We start from the raw sequence: 20,177 nt of genomic DNA, 5'->3' as shown, positions 1-20,177 counted from the left end.
CTCTCTCTCTCCCTCTCTCTCTCTCTCTCTCCCAGGTTTGCCACCAGACAGAGGAACGCTCTGCTCCTGTATAACGGTCGGTTCAACGAGAAACACGACTTCATCGCCATCGAGATCATCGAGGGGCAGATCCAGCTCACCTTCTCAGCAGGTCAGACGCTCACTCTCTGCACCTCCACCTTCACTCATCAATCACTCCTGTATCAATCACTTCTGCAGTATTGTTGATTTGTTTGTTGGGAATCTCACTTCTTTGTCAGCATCAACAAGCTATAGGTGTTAATAGCCTCTCTTTATTACAGCTGATTGTTTTGTTGATAGGATAATTTTATTCCTCTTATTGTATTTTACATTATTACTAATGTAACGGTGGGCTATGCTGTGCAGTGAGCAAACCTCACTCTCTTAGACCTCAAGAGATGCTCTAGCGACAGATGCTAGAGCTCATGGGTTTTAGCCTCCCATGCCGGACGTTCCGAGTTCGATTCTGCGGGGGACAACACAACGCAGATTACACTATTATTATTGTAAGGCCGACAGTCAGTTTGTGTTTAAATTTAATATCAGTAAAAATCATATCCTTAAAGCAGTGGTTCTCAAATGGGGGTCCGCGGACCCCCAGGGGTCCGTGGCACTTTGCCAGGGGGTCCGCGAAAAGTTTTCAGGTTAAAAAAAAAAAAATGTAATTTTTTTTTTTTTTTTTTTTTTTTTACTTTATTAAAAAAAAATGATACATGTTACTTATTCCTTCTCAAACTACTTCCTACATGGTGCTAGTCTATCAAAAATATATTGGCTGTCATTGATTGTGTTGCATAGTGGTTTTCTGTACTGTTGACAAATTGTGATATTGTAAGTCGCTTTGGACAAAACAAAAGCGTCTGCTAAATGACGTAATGTAAATGTAATGTAATAAAAAAATTATTAAAAAAATTGTGCAAAATCTTCATAGTTCAATGAAAATAGTTTATGCTTTAAATCTAAAATAGTTCATGGATTACATTCTAATAACAAACCTATCAAATTAAAAGTCAAGCACGTTACCGTGGAAACAATTAAGCTTAGCCCAAAATCACAAATCAGAATGAGGGGGTCCCCGGTATATTTTCTATCTTGTAAGGGGTCCTTGGCTGAAAAACATTTGAGAACCTCTGCCTTAAAGGTCTCATCTCAAAGATTTTCATCTAAATACATATCTGTTAAAGGTCCCAATTCGTGCAGCTGTAACCTCTTAAAAACGTGTGTCTCTGGTCCATAAAACATGATTCTGGATTAATCTGTCGAAAATATAGCAACCCCGTGTGTTGTGACGGAGTTCTCACTTCCTCATCTCGTCGCTTCCCAAGAATGGCCTGTTTCTATAATATATTCAGAACTAACAGTTCCCATTGGCCGCTGAGGGAGAGCCCGCCCCAGGCTCCCAGCGGCCAATCAGATTAGCGTCTGTGGACCAGCACGCTAGGTTGCGAGTTATCGTTAACTTAACGGTACTACGCTAAAGAGGACATCTCAAAATGCCTAGACTTACCGAATGCACCTCTGCAGTTGCTGGATCACGTACAGTTGGCGTCGCTCCAGCTAGAAGTGTTAATTTTGTGGCTATAGACAAAATGGTGCAGGTAGCTTGTGTGAGAGAGACCCGCGCAGTATGCAGGAGGAAGCTAGTGACGTCCCAATTCCCCTCTGGGCAAACGAAGCGTTTGGGGGTGTGGCTTGGAGGAGACTGCAGGGGGACGCTGGATAGGGACAAATCCAACTGTGGCAGTTCTGAGCGTGTGACCACTCATTACAGGGAGGGCTGACAGCAGTATATATGCATTTACAAGTAAAAACAGCTTTTGCACGGAATGGGACCTTTAAGTCACGATCTATCTGCTAGTGAGTTAACATTATGGTGATTGAGTCTTTGGCCCATTGATGGAAGCCTTTGCATTTTCAGTATTGTAGCGCTTATGAACTTGATGTCTGCGGTGATTATTTAGGTCAGTGGTGGTGACACAGGGTGGGCAGAGCTAACACAATAGACTCACTCCGCAGGTGAATGTAGGTTCCTGACAACTCTTGTGTGAAGTAGGATAACAAGCTGTTACTGTGTAACTGTTACTGTTACTGTAGCATTACGGGTGGTTACTATAGCTGGAAATATACTTCTGCGATCGCCTCAACTTGGAGCCTTGCCGGCGGCAGCTGGTCCTATACACTCGAATGTCAGCTTGACGAGGGGTCGCAGGGGAAGTCCCCAGCAAAATGAGTAAATTGTGTGATTTCACTAGGATTTCAATGATAGAAGTTAGCCCAAGGAGAGAATGTAGTGCATATATTTGGTAATAGCTTTCACCCTGTCCTGTTCTCTCCCCATCTATATTATATTAATATTATACTCACGCTGTTCGTGTCAGCTGCGTCGAGTCACATTTTCGAGGAGCTGCACGCAGGCTCGCCGGCCGTGGCGCACCCCTCGGCGCATTCGGCGAGGGGTTTGACACGGAAGCATATCAAGGCTTTATGGCCGAACAAACGAACTAATCACATTAGTGACTAACTAATTCACACTAGTCACATTATGCAGTTTGTATCTCACCTGCAATTACCACTCATCACCATAGGTGTCACCCAAGAGAACAGAACTGAAATCTTATGGATTATAACTTTAAAGCCTATTACATGATACACAGTCCCCTTCTGTACCTACAAGTCTTTTTCAAGTAAACTTAAAAGATATTTTCCTGTTTCATTAGTCACAGTTAAAAATAACTCACTATAAAGCAAGGAACCTCTGTATGTGCGTATGTACAGTGCCGTATGGGTGTCCTGGCTTGAGAGACTAACAGGAAGTGTAAATACAATTCCAATTGTATTTACACTTCCTGTGACTCATAAACCTAGTCTGACTCATAATGTGAGTCAAACTAGGTTTGACCAGGTGAGTCAGACTAGTTTGAGCAGGTAAAACAGCCGGCGTTTTGAACAGGAAGTGGTCAAGTGGGCAGGCGTGCATAAGGGGAATACTCTTTGAGGGCGCTCTTCTGTCAGTCATCGTATCAAACCCGCCCCATACTAGATAAACGGTTGTGATTGGCCTGACCGCTTTCAGGTGGGTTGGAAATGTAACAGGAAGGGGAGCAGACACATCATTCTGCCAGAGTAAATCAAACATGAGCTCACAGATTGGTGAGGTTCACGCTGACTGTGTGCTGCTGTAGCAGTGTCACAGTCTACTGGTTAGGGAGACAGTTCCTGCTCTGAAGGGAGAGCTAATATAAATAACCATTAACTGAAAACCAACCTGTGGCCTTCCTGGATGACTGGCTCTCATATTAAAGCTCAGAGGTCAGAGGGGTTCAAACCCCCCCCCCCCCCCCCCCCCCGCCCTGCTGAAGTGTCCTTGAGCAAGACACCGAATCCCTACCAGACCCTGACCTCTGACCTGCCTGTGGAGAGGGACTGCAGAAAAGATCATCTCCTCATATGGATTTCTGAAGGTCAAGTTCAGCACTAGTCTCTTTCAGAGCAGCCATTTTATGTCTAAAAGGCAGGGTAAATACAGGTGCAACCAAAACATTAATGAGGGTTTCCAACTTCCGATGCATTCAGGTGTTCCAGTGCTGGGGCCCCATTAATGTTTTGGTTGCACCTGTGTTTACCCTGCCTTAGACAAAAATGTCTGCTGTGAAAACGGCCATTGCCTGCTCAAGATGTTGTTGTTGTTGTTTTGCAAGCTCATGTGTGAAAGAGACAAAGAGCAGTTAAAAAACACAGAATCTCTCTCTCTCTCTCTCTCTCTCCACTCTCTCTCTCTCTCTCTCTCCCGAAAATTAGCTTTTTTCATTGTTTTACTACTTGATTTTCTACCGACCCCCATCCCAAATGTTAAAGGGAAAATCAAGTCCTATATGAATGTTGGACTATCTGCTGTTATGGAAAATGCCTTTTCTTTTTCTTTTTCGTTTGTGGATTTTTACATGGATTTTTTTTTATTTCTGTTTCTGTTTCTGAAAAGAAAATAGAATAACCCAAGAATTTAAGAAATACACGGACCACAAGGCTATGACTTTTAAATAGAAAGCTTTGATTTCTGGTTTCGTGTCGGGCCTGAACGTCATCAATTGCAAGGCCCTGTGCAGACCTCTAGTCAGAACAGAGGGACTCGTCAACCAAGCTGCTCCTGTGAATGCAGGTTCAAGATTTACTTGAAGGTCACACGTTAGATTCCTACAAGTGACCAGCCTCCATGAGCAAGGCACTGAAGCTGCTGTGAGCTGCTGTGGATAAACCTCTCTCCCTCCTCCTCTTCCTCTCCTCTTCCTCTCCTCTTCCTGTAGGAGAAACCAAAACCACTGTGTCGCCCCTGGTGGTGGGCGGAGTCAGCGATGGCCAGTGGCACACAGTGCAGCTCCACTACTACAACAAGGTGTGTGACACACACACATTTAAATGATTTATTTATGTCCACATAGATACAGAGTACAAAGGACATAAACACTAGTAATGCAATCAGATGTTGGGAGTTGGTCAGATACAAGAGTGCCTAATTGGCGACCACAATAATGCATACAAAGAAGATATAATACCGCACAGGGTGATGACAAAGGCAGATTGACATACAGTTATACTGTAATACAAGATAAGGGACAGCATCCAATTTCAAGGGTACAAAAAGCAGCGCCTTCTCCATATTGAGCGACTGCCAATAATAGCAGATACTGAACAATACCTTGTTCAATACCACACACACACACACACACACACACACACACACACACACACACACACCTATCAGTTGCTGATAATTAGAACAGTTGAAGGACGTGTTGCACAAAGATGAGTCTTTCTTTGTATCCCCTTGTCTGTAATTACACATGTCATTGAAATAGGACAGCAACCCCCCCTCACACACACACACACACACACACACACACACACACACACACACACACATGCGGGCGCGCACACACACACTGTCAACATCAATCGTTTTCTGGGGCGGGGGTTGTGTTAGATGATGTCACCAATGATGACGACTGTTAGATGATGTCACCGATGATGGTGGATGATGTCAGCGCTGTTGTCAATGATGATGATGATGATGATGTCACCGCTGATGAAAATGTCATCATTGATGATTTCACTGATGATGTCACTGTTGAAGGTTACGACGTCACAGTGATGATGTCACTGTTGAAGGTTTTAATGATGTCATCATTGAAGAGAATGTCAACAGTGATGATGTCATAATTGATGATAAGTTCATCATTTAATATTTACACCCGACATGTCACTGTTGAAGTTTAGTGATTTTACTTATGATGTCATACGGTAATGTTGTCATGTTCGAGGGCTATAAGAATCAGCTCTGCCAGCTTCACACTGTCAGATTGTAGAATCATCCATGGCCAGTCCACGTTGACTCTTGCCTGCAAGCCTTTTACGGCTGTCATGTGTCTGCGAATGAATCCACCTGAGCCCGGCCTAACAGTTCAATCTGACATAACATGGATTCAGCAGACGCAGATCAAGTTAAAGCTCTCCGAGCCCTGCAGCAGTACTTTGCATGGGGGTTAAAAGCTTCAGTACCACAGGCTCTCTGTTCCAGACCTGTGGTCACCATCAGTTCTGCTGCCGCAGGCTCTCTGTTCCAGACCTGTGGTCACCATCAGTTCTGCTGCCACAGGCTCTCTGTTCCAGACCTGTGGTCACCATCAGCTCTGCTGCCGCAGGCTCTCTGTTCCAGACCTGTGGTCACCATCAATTCTGGTGCCGCAAGCTCTCTGTTCCAGACCTGTGGTCACCATCAGTTCTGCTGCCGCAAGCTCTCTGTTCCTGACCTGTGGGCACCATCAGTTCTGGTGCCACAGGCTCCCTGTTCCAGACCTGTGGGCACCATCAGTTCTGGTACCACAGGCTCTCTGTTCCTGACCTGTGGTCACCATCAGTTCTGCTGCCGCAAGCTCTCTGTTCCAGACCTGTGGTCACCATCAATTCTGGTGCCGCAAGCTCTCTGTTCCAGACCTGTGGTCACCATCAGTTCTGCTGCCGCAAGCTCTCTGTTCCTGACCTGTGGGCACCATCAGTTCTGGTGCCACAGGCTCTCTGTTCCAGACCTGTGGGCACCATCAGTTCTGGTACCACAGGCTCTCTGTTCCTGACCTGTGGTCACCATCAGTTCTGCTGCCGCAAGCTCTCTGTTCCAGACCTGTGGGCACCATCAGTTCTGGTACCACAGGCTCTCTGTTCCTGACCTGTGGGCACCATCAGTTCTGGTGCCACAGGCTCTCTGTTCCTGACCTGTGGGCACCATCAGTTCTGGTGCCACAGGCTCTCTGTTCCTGACCTGTGGGCACCATCAGTTCTGGTGCCACAGGCTCTCTGTTCCTGACCTGTGGGCACCATCAGTTCTGATACCACAGGCTCTCTGTTCCTGACCTGTGGGCACCATCAGTTCTGGTGCCACAGGCTCTCTGTTCCTGACCTGTGGGCACCATCAGTTCTGGTACCACAGGCTCTCTGCTCCTGACCTGTGGGCACCATCAGTTCTGGTGCCACAGGCTCTCTGTTCCTGACCTGCGGGCACCATCAGTTCTGGTGCCTGCAGGCTCTCTGTTCCTGACCTGTGGGCACCATCAGTTCTGGTGCCACAGGCTCTCTGTTCCTGACCTGTGGGCACCATCAGTTCTGGTACCACAGGCTCTCTGTTCCGGACCTGTGGGCACCATCAGTTCTGGTACCACAGGCTCTCTGTTCCTGACCTGTGGGCACCATCAGTTCTGGTACCACAGGCTCTCTGTTCCTGACCTGTGGGCACCATCAGTTCTGGTGGGTCCCTCGACAATTCATCCTTCAATATTACTTTGACCCATCTAAAATCATGTGACTCATGTCCCGGCTGTGACCTAGTTCCGGTGTCCGCCTGTTGCTAATTTAGTCTTCCGACATTAAATGCTGTTCGTGCTGAGCCCAGCGTCATTGTAGGCTACTTGGCTCGGGGCTGTAATGTAAATATGTGACGAGTTGTATATTGTCATGTCATCATGGTGTTTTGAAGTCAGTAATAAATGAGATTGATTCTGTTATTTTTCTACAATTTGTTTTGGTAGTGCTATTTTACGTTGAAGTCAACGGGGAGAGGCTTGTGTTTTTGTAATTGCCGGTCTGATGTATGGCTGTCTGAATGTAGAGCCATTTAACACTTATTTTAACAAAAAGAAAATACTTACAGGCAGCACCTTTAATAATCTGCTAACAGTTTTATTCGTGTAGAGAAGAGTCAGAAATATACTCAGATCAATCAAATGGATCTTTTTTTTTTTGGTAAATCAAATGTTGAGAAGTTACATTTTGACGCTCTCCTCGCTCTCCTCAGTTTTCGGCTCATTCAACAAGCCGCGACCCCCCCCCCCCTCCCCCCAGCGACCCCCCCCCCTCCCCATGCTGGTTTATTCTATTCTTTGGGGACAATACAGCAGCGTGGGGCCCGACCACAGGCCAGCCATCCGCATGTATATCTGTGCCCTATAAACTCCCCCAGTTTCACAGTTATCTAATCAGAAACACTGGACTCTTTTTTTCTTTCTGGACTCTGGACTCTGATGCATTAACATTAAGGAGATGTTTCATTCCCTCCCTTATTACCCTGCATAACCTTACTGTAAGCTTCAGCAACCATTGTTATAGCATGGCGAGCACACTTCCATCATTTGTTGGAAGGAGAAGTCGACACCACACAACAACCGTCAGAGGAATGCTGTGTGCTCTCGCTCTCCTCTGGGCTCTTCAGAGGAGCCTGACAGACACTTTCGCTCTGAACGAGCCGCAGCACAATAGGAGAGCATGTAGGCTGAGGTCCCGAGGCGAGGTGGAGAGCCAGGTCACTGATACTGCTGCTGCTTTACAGGACAGCTGTGACGTCTGACACACAACCTGGCTGGATCCATTACACACCTGTAGCTAAGCATTACAGCAAGACTGCTGACAGACTGCTCCTACTGACCCATGTCCTATCTGGGAAACTGTACCATGCAACTCCAAGAATAAAGCTAGGAGTGGGTTGAGAATGTGTTTTACCGTGAGAAATGCTATAAAATTGTGTTTTGCCGTGAGAAATGCTACAAAATTTCTTTAGGAGAATATGTGAAAATATATAAAAACGGAAAGAATTCTGTAATGCTTTTTTGGAAAGCCCTTATTGGAAAACTACCTTCAGAATTACTATGTTACTCAGATGGGCTCTACTGACCGGTTTTTGCTTCATGTTCCATGAGTCAGATGTGAACTTGGAAGAACTGCTTTTAATTTTAGTGAACCTGATTCTCTATCTTTTGCTCGGAGTAAAAAAAAAAAAGGATCAAAACAGACATCGCACTGACTGAGGCTAAGAAAGTTGTTGGTTTGTTGTGGTTTCTGTGGAGGCGGAGACATCTCTCCTGTCTGCAGCCTGTCTGCTCCTACATTATAATCTCATCAGATGCCAGTTGAACGCAGCTCAGTTTGAGTCTCTTCACCCAATCAAACGTCTCACAGAGATGGAAGAGCTGCAGCCACACAATGGGGGCATGCTCGCAGGGTGGGGGCAGGGGGGGGGCAGTAGTTTCTACACCCCGCTCTGCCCAGGCTGTTCATCTCTCATGGAACATTTTAATATAAAGAAATGTAAATTTGGTGTTTTAGAATGATCTTACTCTGCTCCTCCCCCTCTAGTCCCAGAATTATTATTACAAATTCCATGATTTTCTTTGCTGTGTGTGTGTGTGTGTGTGTATGTGTGTGTGTGTGTGTGTGTGTGTGTGTGTGTGTGTGTGTGTGTGTGTGTGTGGGGGGGGGGGGGGGGGGGGGGGGGGGGGGGGGGGCAAACTGAGACTGCTGAGATGTAATTAATTCTGATCCTATAATCTCTCTTCTGGTCTTAAATTTGAACATTGCATACGAAGGAAGACAGCTTCTTTCTCTCACTTCTCTTTCACTCTGCCAGTGTTTGAGCACATGAGACTGTATAGATGTAACTGGAAGCCAATGTTTTAGAACATTTTAAATTGAACATTTTATAGTCTTTCACTTTTCTTTCACTCTCCCAGTGCTCTCTTCCACTTCCCCTTCTTTTTTCACTACAAAACTGTATTCAACAATATACATATTACGTACATTTTACATCAAATTTACTCTGTAAATTGTATAGTCTCCAGATATGTGGAAGTTGATACTTATATATATAATATATATAATATCGATCCATTTATTCTTTCAGTCTAAAATAACAATGACATTTTGGTCTGATTTTAATTCTCATGTTTTCAATATCACTAATGTTCCTCGCTGTTTTACTCTTAACAATATTATTTGTTATTATGACAATATGAGTAACAAATCTCTGAACTCTGCTGTCAATTTTTATTCTTTGTTCACAAACAGAAGGTTTTGTAGGTCCCGTTAGTTTTTCCTGACATTCCTCTCTCTCTCTCTCTCTGTCTGTGTCTCTCTCTCTCCAGCCCAACCTCGGCCGGCGCGGGGTCCCCCACGGCCCCTCCGGAGAGAAGGTGGCGGTGGTCGCCGTCGACGACTGTGACGTTGCCATGGCGATTCGCTTTGGCGACCAGATCGGGAACTATTCGTGTGCGGCGCAGGGCACCCAGACGGGACAGAAGAAGTGAGTGTGTGTGTGTGTGTGTGTGTGTGTGTGTGTGTGTGTGTGTGTGTGTGTGTGTGTGTGTGTGTGTGTGTATGTGTGTGTCTGCGTGTGCCTGCGTGTATCTGTCTCTGTGCGTGCGCGCGTGTGTGCGTAGTGTCTCTGTCCCCCCAACTCAGGAGTCTGTCTCTATTGTTATGCAAATCTGACATATCTGACCTCATTTCTTATTTACATAATATACTTATTTAGCAGATCACAGGACTGTTTACTGATGTGAGTCTCACTGTGTGTACAGTAACGACCTGTTTGGTCAGCACACAGCAGGGTCAAGTTTGTTTCTTTTGTTCTTTTTTTCCTTTGTTTATTAGGTTTAAGATTCAAGATTCATTTTAATAGGCATGGTGAGTAATTAGATTGCAAATGAGGAATTTGACTTGTATGCAAGTATGCAGCGCAACGATCACATCAACATGGAGCAAAACAGCAAAGCAATCTCAAATGATAAATGACTAGGAGATTCCTAGGGTGGAGATTCTGGAGATGATGCGCCATGGCTGCAGTTATGGATATCGCCCGCCTCGCGGGCTCCCAAAATCGTGACTGACAGACAGACAGACAGACAGACAGACAGACAGACACCACCCACCCACCTAGGCGCCATCGTGCATCGATGACATCACAATTGCTCAAGTGACATCACTGATGACATCACAATTGCTTAAGGGACATCACTGAGGATGTCACAATCGTGACGCTAGGTGGACACAGGCCCTAAGAAAGACTAGGAATCGAGAAATGAAAGGGATGGCAGGTTGTACCTTAGCACGGCGGATGAGGCGCTGCAGTCTGGAAATGTCCTTGCGGGCAGCATACCAGACAGTGATGGGGGAGGTGAAGATGGATGGTGGAGGTGTAGAAAAGTTCCAATGCTGCCTTTGGCACCTTGAACTTCTTCAGCCTCCGAAGAAAGTACATCCTCTGTTGTGCCTTCTTGGTGAGAGCTCTGATGTTCAGCTCCCATTTCAGTTTCCGCCTGATTGTTGAGCCTAGGAAGCCAATCAACACTGTGGCGTCACCCAGGGTGATGGAGGAAGGTGGGGCTTTCCAAGAACATACAATTGTGTCATCAGAGCAGTTACAAAAAAGTATTCCCTCTATAAAAAGACATTATAAACAACAAGCCAATAGCAAACATGTCCCCCACCAGTAGTTCCACCCTTGGGTCACCCTTCACTGTATGATCTGCTTTACCACCGAGTCCCCATTCATTGTCAATGCTGCCCCCTAGTGGCACAAAGTCAACATTACAGGGTGACGGACGGACAGAGACTGATAGGGGGGGGCTGACCAAAGGGGGGGGGGCTTTGGTGGGGGACAAAAAGTGACAAATAACATTGCTCAACATGCAGGTTGAACTGGAAAGTTGAGGAAGTCGTAGGTTCAATCCCTTACAGCCGCTGTGTGTTTGACTCCATTAATGTGTCCCGTCCAAACACCCCCGACCCACACCTTGAACTCACTCTCTATACTAAATGGTGAAATGATCAAAAGTGAAACTGCGTGTTGCAGATCGTTGGACCTGACGGGACCGCTGCTGCTGGGCGGTGTTCCCAACCTGCCTGAGGATTTCCCGGTGAAGAGCCGGGACTTTGTGGGCTGCATGAAGGAGCTGAGCGTGGACAGCCGGCCCGTGGACATGGCCGCCTTCATCGCCAACAACGGCACCGCAGCAGGTACGCTCTTGCCTGATATCAGACAGAACAGAGCTCAAATTGAATGAATTGCCCCAGTGGCGACTACTCTACTCTACTCTACTCTACTCTACTCTGCTCAACAGTAGGGATGTCACAATATATCGTCCCACGTTATATCGTGATATCAAAACGTGACAATATGTATCGTTGAGATGAAATCTCATATCGCAAGAAAAAGAAGCTGAACATGGTGGCACTGATCTGCACCTGATTGCATGCTTTTTCATTGCTTTGTTTGAACAGACGAGGGACGTTACAGACACGGAGGATGAAAATGGTGAAATGACTCAAATTAGCGTGGTGGATGCCCCATCAACTTACAAATCGATCGCAAAAAAATATTGTTAAAATATCGTATCGTATCGTTATCGTGAACCCAATATCGTGAACTGAGTGTATCGTGACACCCCTACTCAACAGTCACGTGACACTTCGGTTACAGAAGAAAAAATCCCATTCATATTCTGCATCGAGATTTTGATTATTAGCCATAATGTAACCTTACCATGAGCTAGCTAGTTGTGAAGCCACACATCTGTATCATCCTTTTTTGTTTAAAAAAATAAATTATTCACAATCCTGAAGTGTAATATTCAATATTCTCTGATTGGTGGAGCTTGCTGACTAATCAGTCTGTGATTGGTGGAGCTCGCTGACGACAAGGTCGGCTAGTTTATGAAGCCATACTGCACTAGGCTAGGCTACTACGTACTACGTACTACGTAGGCTACAGTTTGCTGCTACAAAGGGCTCAAACTGCCACTGATTGTCTGAAAGAATGTTACGTTAACCATTACGAGTCACGCTGGTTTCAATGCCGCCGCCAGTTTTGAAATCTGTTGTTGCCGGTTGTTGATATTAAAGCAAGGAAATGCGGCTACATACTATAACGTCGTTAGCCATGGAGCTAATGTCGGCCGTTTACACCGCCTTTAATCCTGCTGACAGGCAAACGGCACCGAAAACAACCTGCTTGGTGGAGGTATAAAAGCAAAGGCAAAAAAATTAGAATCGACATGCAGAGCTAATATCAGTTCAAACATGTACTAAACACGTACTGTACCGTATGTTGTCACTGGGTTGCGTCAGTTTCTGTCTATCTAAATCATCTTTTAAAACAGAATAGAAATGATGCTGAATGAAGCATGGTGCTGTTTTGTGCCTTCCGCTGCAGTTTGAGTTTGTCTCACTGTTTTACAGACTGTTTTACTGACTGTCTGTCTGTCTGTCTGTCTGTCTGTCTGTCTGTCTGACTGACTGTCTGGTTGTCTGACTGTCTGTCTGTCTGTCTGTCTGTTTTTCTGTTTGACTGTCTGTTTGTGGCCAGGCTGTCCGGCAAAGGAGGACTTCTGCAGCAGTGTGGTCTGTCAGAACGGAGGAGTGTGCGTCAACAGGTGGGGCTCCTACAGCTGTGACTGTCCACTGGGCTTCGGAGGCCGCAACTGTGAGCAAGGTGAGGGCTGTGTGTGTGTTTTGTGTGTGTGTGTGTGTGTGTGTGTGTGTGTGTGTGTGTGTGTGTGTGTGTGTGTGTGTGTGTGTGTGTGTGTGTGCGTGTGTGTGTGTGTGTGTGTGTGTGCGTGCGTGCGTGCATGCGTGTGTGTGATAGTGATAGAGAGAGAGAGAGAGTGAGAGAGAGGAAGCAGACAGTGAAAGTCACGTCCTGTTAATAAGCCGTCACATTCCTACCGGATTCCTACATTCCACAGTGAAGGAAGGAATAAATGTGTGGTCTCTGAGGCGTTGAACCCTCACCTCCTTCATAGCCTGTCTGTTCTGTAGATATTAAAGGGACAAAAAAGAGGAAAGTCCCATGTCACAAACTGACCATGAGACCTTGTATCTGTGTGGTTGAAGATGAGGAAAAAAGATGGACGTCATCACAGCTCCTCAAAAGTGAAGCCAAAACCCTTGTGGCTGGCTGCAGTATAGGAAGTTCTTATCACGCCGATCTATGTCCAAGTGCTCATTTATCTGATAAGTTTGTTTTTAAATCATTATGTTATGATATAAAAAAGGAGTGATTGACAGCTGTGACGGCCACTCTCTAGTCTCGCAGTAGCCAGCCGTAGATATATCTACGCCTGGGGCACAACTCTTGAAAAGTGGTTAAGGACCGCCCCTAATAAAAAAAAAGTGTGACAGACATGAATTGACCAATCACGGACCTCCTTATTTGCCTGACGCAACTAGTGGGGTGATACATTACACACAATGCAGACAGCCTGACTTCCGTTACAGGCCAGCCAATCAGAGGCTTGTCACCGCTTTTTGTGCAAAAAAACCCGTGAATGCTGACTTGTGATTCAGACTCCCCGTCGCTAGTCTCTTAAAACAGACTGTCTCATCTACATCCGGCGAATGCAGCTATACAGTCTGTACGTTACACCCCCAGAACATGCACAAGGAAGTTTGCGAAAAAAACCTTCAGACTGGAAGGAAGTTCGACAAAATCCGACCAATCACGACACGTGTGTCCACGAAAAAAAAATCTGATTGGACTAATGAGCGGAAGACCCGCCTTAAAAAAATTCTGATTGGACTAATGAGCGGAAGACCCGCCTTTCTGCTTCTCATTCCGGTTGGTGCATGATTCTCCCCCACCAATTACAGACGGTATGGCGGAAGCATTTGAAAATTGCGGAAGCCAACTCGTCCGTTCTAAGAGACTACCCCGTCGCTGGAAGTGATGACTGGAGTGACGGCGGTTCTGTCCACGTGAGACTAGCCACTCTCAAACCTTCGTCGCGCGGCTGAGGGGGCTCAGCCCGACTCTACTGCGCACACTCCGGTTGCAAATTACATCAAACAAGCTTTACAATTCATTATTTGACGATATCAAAGGGAGGTATATACAGTCACTTTGTGATTGACACCTGTGACAGCCGCTCTCAAACCTCTGTCAGACGGCGGGAGAGCTGAGGGGGGCGTGTCCCGCCCAACTCTACTGCGCACACTCTGGCTCCAAATGACATCACACAAGCAAGATGGCAGCTTGCAGAAACGAGATATTTTGGCTTCATGTTTGCATAGCAGTAGGAAGTGGAGACACGTCGTCCATCTTTTATAGAGTCAATGGTTGGAGCTCCTGCAACTGACCCCCCCGCCCCCCGCCCTCCCCCCCCCCTCCCAGTGATGCCGTCCCCGCAGCAGTTCGACGGCCATGCCGTGGTGTGGTGGCGGGAGCCGGACGTGACCATCGCCGTGCCCTGGTACCTGGGCCTGATGTTCAGGACGCGGCAGGCGGCGGGCACGCTGCTGCAGGCCAACGCCGGAGACTTCTCCAGGATCCACCTGCTGGTGAGGAGCGCTTTTCAACCAGCTTTGTATCATTATAATGTCGCTAGTATTTCATTACATTTGTATTTGATTCAAATGGGGACAATGCACATTAATGAACATTAGTATCAGAGATACCATGTAAACATGCCAGATTGTAGCACTACTGCTAATTTACATCCGCAGTCACTAATTAAAAAAGACACAATGTCACCAGTCACCACACAACAGTACCATACAAATACACAATAAAACAATACAATGCAATATAATGTACACAACACAGTACAATACAAAGCAACCCTAATCCGTAGTCTGCCGAGCGACACAACACAAGCCGACTTGTGTTGTGTCGCCGACATCATGGGAATATGCCCTGCAAATATACTAGTTAAAGTGATTACAGATTAGATTTGTCTTGAGTTTCTTTAGGGTTTGTCCTAAACTCTTGAGCCATTCTTTAAGGTTTGTCCTAAACTCTTGAGCCATTCTTTAGGGTTTGTCCTAAACTCTTGAGCCATTCTTTAAGGTTTGTCCTAAACTCTTGAGCCATTCTTTAAGGTTTGTCCTAAACTCTTGAGCCATTCTTTAAGGTTTGTCCTAAACTCTTGAGGCATTCTTTAGGGTTTGTCCTCAATTCTTCTTACATTTCATTACATCAAAGACAAAAACAAGACAGTTGCAAGAATCAATTAACAACAAAAAGCAAGATGTATATTAGATCGTAGAACCATTAAGATAGGTTTATATACTTGGAAGCAGGGTATAAACGCGCACTCTCCGTCTTATGTGTAGTATTCCGGGTGCAAGGCTCACAGAAGTTCAAAATAGGGAAAAAACAGCCAGCACTCCAAAGTCCTTTAGCTAGGAACTTTTATTAGTTCATAACAGCAATGCACAGCGTAGTATCACACGGACGCGTTTCGACGTTAAGCCGTCCTCAGCGTGTATAGTTTATATACTTGGTCATACTAAGGTTTTATATTTACAAAGGGCTCGAAGTTTAAACAATTTTTTGAAGTTACAGATAGACTTACACAATTTTAGCTCATCGCAGACCTTTCCACAGGTGTACCCCTTGAACTTGAAGTGAACACTGTCTGTCTATCTGTCTGTCTGTCTGCCTGTCTGTCTGCCTGTCTGTCCAGCTGAGCAGCAGGCACCTGCGTTTCCAGGTGTTTGTGGGCATGAAGCGCGTGGCCCTGCTGGACTTCCCTCAGGTGTGGGTGGATGACGGCGAATGGCATCACGTCCTGGTGGAGCTGACGAGCGGCAAGGACGGCAAGGACCTCAAGTACCTGGCTGTGGTGTCTCTGGACTACGGCATGTTCCAGGTATGCTCACTTAGAGACAGAAAAACAGCATCTACTCTGGGGTGCCCGTATGGTGTAGCAGACTATTCCCATTGCCACCAACATGAGGGCCACAGGTTCGCACCGTGTTTTACCTCCACCTGGGCCGTTTCTCAATAAGGGTTCTTGTGTGTTCTTGCGTTCTTGTGTCCCTGTGAAACGTCATCATTCGCAGCCCAAGTACTGTTCCAATGCAAAGTTCACAATTCGCCAAGAACGCCTAAAATTCCCGGATGTGTTCTCGACATGCCCACTTTACCGAGGATGCTCTGGGTGGTGACTTGTGTCAACTTGGCAAGGCACATATCCCAGCATTAATTTCAGCATAAGCAGAGGCAGAACGCAGCAGAGAAGACGCCATAAGCTCCGGGAAGTTTTTTACAATTTAAAGTTTTATTTCATCACTAAATTAATTTCTGATGACTTTTGATGCCTACAAGCAGGGTAGTAGGTTTCAATAAGTGCTACTTTACGAACATTTATGGCGAAAAATGGCAAAAAGCTCCAGAGCACAATTGGCTGCAGCTGAGCTTTTTATTTGTGTAGTACTGCAGGCGGCCTCTGCGCTGGTATTGCGCATCGTCTCAAACTGCCAACAGCGTCATGTGTGCTTGTGAGCTAGCAAGTTCATTCTTCCAAGAACGACTAGCAAGAACGTTCTCCCCAAGAACACAAGAACAAGAACGCATTCTTGGTATTGAGAAACGGCCCTGGACACCCGACAGACACCATTGGCCATGTGAGAACTTGATTAAAGGAGAACTTCACCTGTGTTTAATATGTTGTATGTGACATGTGGGTTGCATCACGCGTGTGCTGGCTGTCTTCCAGCAGTCGGTGGAGATCGGTAACGAGCTGCCCGGCCTCAGGCTCAGGAGTCTGTTTGTGGGAGGCCTGATGAGGAGGGACGGCTCAGTGATGAACGGCTGGAGAGGCTGCATCCAGGTGAGGACAACACACACGCAAGCACATACGCACGCACACACGCACGCACGCACGCACACACACACACACACACACACACACACACACACACACACACACACAAAGGCTACATGTTCTGAAGCCAAGCCTCACTACAGCAGAGGAATCTAAATAATAAAACACAAAATCTGCCAAGAGAGATAATAATAATATAATCATAATATGTTCATTGGAGAGCCGTTAGCGCACAGTTGCAATCTATCTGGTAGTTAGCGTACAGTTACACAATAGCACACACGCACAGTTACACAGGTACACAGTTGCTTAAAGGAACACTCTGCCCATTTTCAACAAGCTTTGTATCATTAGAACATCAGTAGTATATCAGAAAACTGTAAACGGTTTTGAAGTCTGTCATTTAATTTGACCGTTATTGAGTGTTAAAGTGTGGACCAGTCACTGGTCCACACTTTAACACTCAATAACTGAAAATGGGCGGAGTGTTCCTTTAACTGTGAATTACTTAGCTGTGATGTCACTCGGGTAGTTGTGATGTCATCAGTGATGTCACTCGAGCAACTATGAGGGGGAGCTGACTGTGTCTCTGTGTGTGGAGGGGGAGTTGACTGTCTCTCTCTGTGTGTGCAGGGCGTACGGATGGGCGAGACAGCCACCAAGCTGTTGAGCGTGGACCTGCGCGGGGGTGAGCGGGTGGGCGTGCGGGAGGGCTGCAGCATGCCTGACGCCTGCAGCACCACACCGTGCCCGCAGCACAGCCACTGCACCGACCGCTGGGGCACCAACACCTGTGTCTGCCAGCCAGGTCAGACCAGACACACTTTATTTTATTTTATTTTATTTTATTTTATTTTATTTTATTTTATTTTACCTTTTTTAACCAGGCAGGTAAATTAAGAACCAATTCTTACAATGACAGCATGGTGAGAACAAAAAAGGACTTACATCACAGAACAATAAGCAGGACAGATCTGTTGTTATTGCAGTCCATGAAAACATATTGTATGAATGAACAAATGAATGGATGAATGAATAACATTAACTTCTTATATCTACTGGGTGAACTGATTGATTGATTGGTTGATTGGTTGATTGGCAGCGTGCTCCACCCCTCCAGCTGTCACCTGTAACCTGTAATTTCCGGACAGGCTTCTTTGGGAGCAGCTGTGTGGACGCCTGTGAGCTAAACCCCTGTCAGCACACCTCTTCCTGTATCCACAAGCCACGCCCCCAACACGGCTACCACTGTCACTGTGCCAACGGCTACCATGGAGACTACTGCCAGCACAGGTGTGTTAGCCCCCGACTGACACAGCACACACGCACGCGCACACACACACACACACACACACACACACACACACACGCATGAACGCGTGCGCAGGTGCACGTACACACACACACACACACACACACACACACACACACACAACTAATATGGGGTCTGTGGTCTAATTTGTGTCAGTTTAGGGGTCCTTGACATGAAAAGGTTTGGGAACCCCTGTTCTATACAATCATACTTTTTTTGTGCATGCTGGGGTAGCTCAATCTAGCCCCAATAGTGATTGCATTTACGCTTCAAAAATCATAAAAGTGGTGTTAATTTGTGAGGATGATCTTGCTGAACAAAACTTTTTTGCATGCCACAGAGCTTATTTTCTGCAATAATCCAAAATCCAATGGAGAAATCCCATTGGTGCTCCCGGGTTGGCCTGCACAAATATGGGTCAGAGGAGGTCACATCAAATCCCCCCCGCATGCTGCTGGCTTTACCTCTCTGACCTTAAAGACACACACACACACACACGCACGCAAACACACACACACACACACACGCACACGCACACACACACACACACACACACACACACACACACACACACACACACACACATTTGACCTCCATGCCAAATGTCAGCCTCCTAGGGCGAAAACTGTGCCCACTAAAGGGTGGTGAACTTTTCGTGGACCAACCAACAAAGTTGGAATAGCGCTGGGCTGTGAAACCATTTGATGGTTGGTGGTGGCGAAGCTCTGTATTGCAAGTAACGTGACGCCATGCAGCCCAGAAAGGAAAATTCCCATCCACTTGCATGGGGACCCCGGCAGCTGTTAAACCCAGGGGAATTTTTTAAAACGACTCTTTTAATTATCAACTATTTTTTTATGGGGCATTTTTTCTTCAGAAGCCACTAAGAGCCGTATACTGGTGTATTTTCTTCATCTACATCTACATCCATGGGTGGGAGGGGTGGGAGACGTCATGGAATACGTCATGGCACACATGCGCACTTCGCCTGAGGCCGCATGGTCAGGAAGTAAAACCAGGAAGAAAAACCCCCCATGATGACTTCATGCGCCAGTGAGCAGCCTCCGTCCAAATGCATGGGTGGGCGTGGCTCGTCCCCTATCCAGTTCTTTTAATACATCCATGTGTTGGTCGCAGCTACATGTAGAAAAGTGACAATACGCAAAATCTGCTTAATGTCAAGAGGAAATGGAGCTGGTCAATTCCACGTTTGATATATTTGATATGATATATGGATATGGATATGAATATATGAGAGCTTCACCGGCAGGATGTAGCACGTGGGAGGATCACGCTATTCCCACCAGTTCCCTTCCCGAACAGGTGCCCCAACTGTTTTTGAGATATTTGATATGATATATGAATAGAAGTATTGAGGTGTGCCTGCTGGGTTTCAGAGCCAGCCTGCCCTGCGCTCGAGGCTGGTGGGGTGGGGCGGTGTGCGGACCATGTGACTGTGATGTCACCAAAGGCTTCAACCGAGACTGCAACCAGACCACCGGAGCGTGCCGCTGCAAGGTACGCGCGCACACACACACACACACACACACACACACACACACACACACACACACACACACACACACACACACACATTACTTGTTACATGTTATCTCTCTCCCGTTCTAGTCTATTTTTGATAGACAGAGCTGTGGAACATATTTTTCAGCTTCCCATTATATGCTATATAATTCTGGGCAACATAGAACCCTGGGACCTCTGGTAACAAAGGACCCTGGGAACATAGGACCCTGGTAGCATAGGACCCTGGGAACATAGGACCCTGGGAACATAGGACCCTGGGAACATAGGACCCTGGTAGCATAGGACCCTGGGAACATAGGACCTTGGGAACACAGGACCCTGGTAGCATAGGACCCTGGGAACATAGGACCCTGGGAACATAGGACCCTGGTAGCATAGGA

The 20,177-nt window shown here is 46.4% G+C and overlaps 1 protein-coding gene across 1 annotated transcript in view; it reads left to right on the top strand.

The window, feature by feature from the left end:
• LOC310793065 (cadherin EGF LAG seven-pass G-type receptor 1-like) overlaps nt 1-20,177 on the top strand; it is a gene marked incomplete at both ends in the record, with an annotated part of 81,118 nt that overhangs the window by 35,976 nt on the left and 24,965 nt on the right. Inside the window, 11 exons of the mRNA XM_083654812.1 lie at nt 36-151; nt 4,323-4,411; nt 9,480-9,637; nt 11,189-11,352; nt 12,701-12,826; nt 14,504-14,670; nt 15,798-15,983; nt 16,833-16,946; nt 17,574-17,748; nt 18,092-18,233; nt 19,650-19,770. Coding sequence (XP_083510938.1) covers nt 36-151; nt 4,323-4,411; nt 9,480-9,637; nt 11,189-11,352; nt 12,701-12,826; nt 14,504-14,670; nt 15,798-15,983; nt 16,833-16,946; nt 17,574-17,748; nt 18,092-18,233; nt 19,650-19,770 — 1,558 coding nt within the window. The remainder of the gene's footprint in view (nt 1-35; nt 152-4,322; nt 4,412-9,479; nt 9,638-11,188; nt 11,353-12,700; nt 12,827-14,503; nt 14,671-15,797; nt 15,984-16,832; nt 16,947-17,573; nt 17,749-18,091; nt 18,234-19,649; nt 19,771-20,177) is intronic.

The sequence above is a fragment of the Poromitra crassiceps genome (assembly GCF_964638095.1).
Source record: "Poromitra crassiceps genome assembly, chromosome: 18".
Taxonomy (NCBI): domain Eukaryota; kingdom Metazoa; phylum Chordata; class Actinopteri; order Beryciformes; family Melamphaidae; genus Poromitra; species Poromitra crassiceps.
This window is presented reverse-complemented; position numbering and strand designations above follow the sequence as displayed.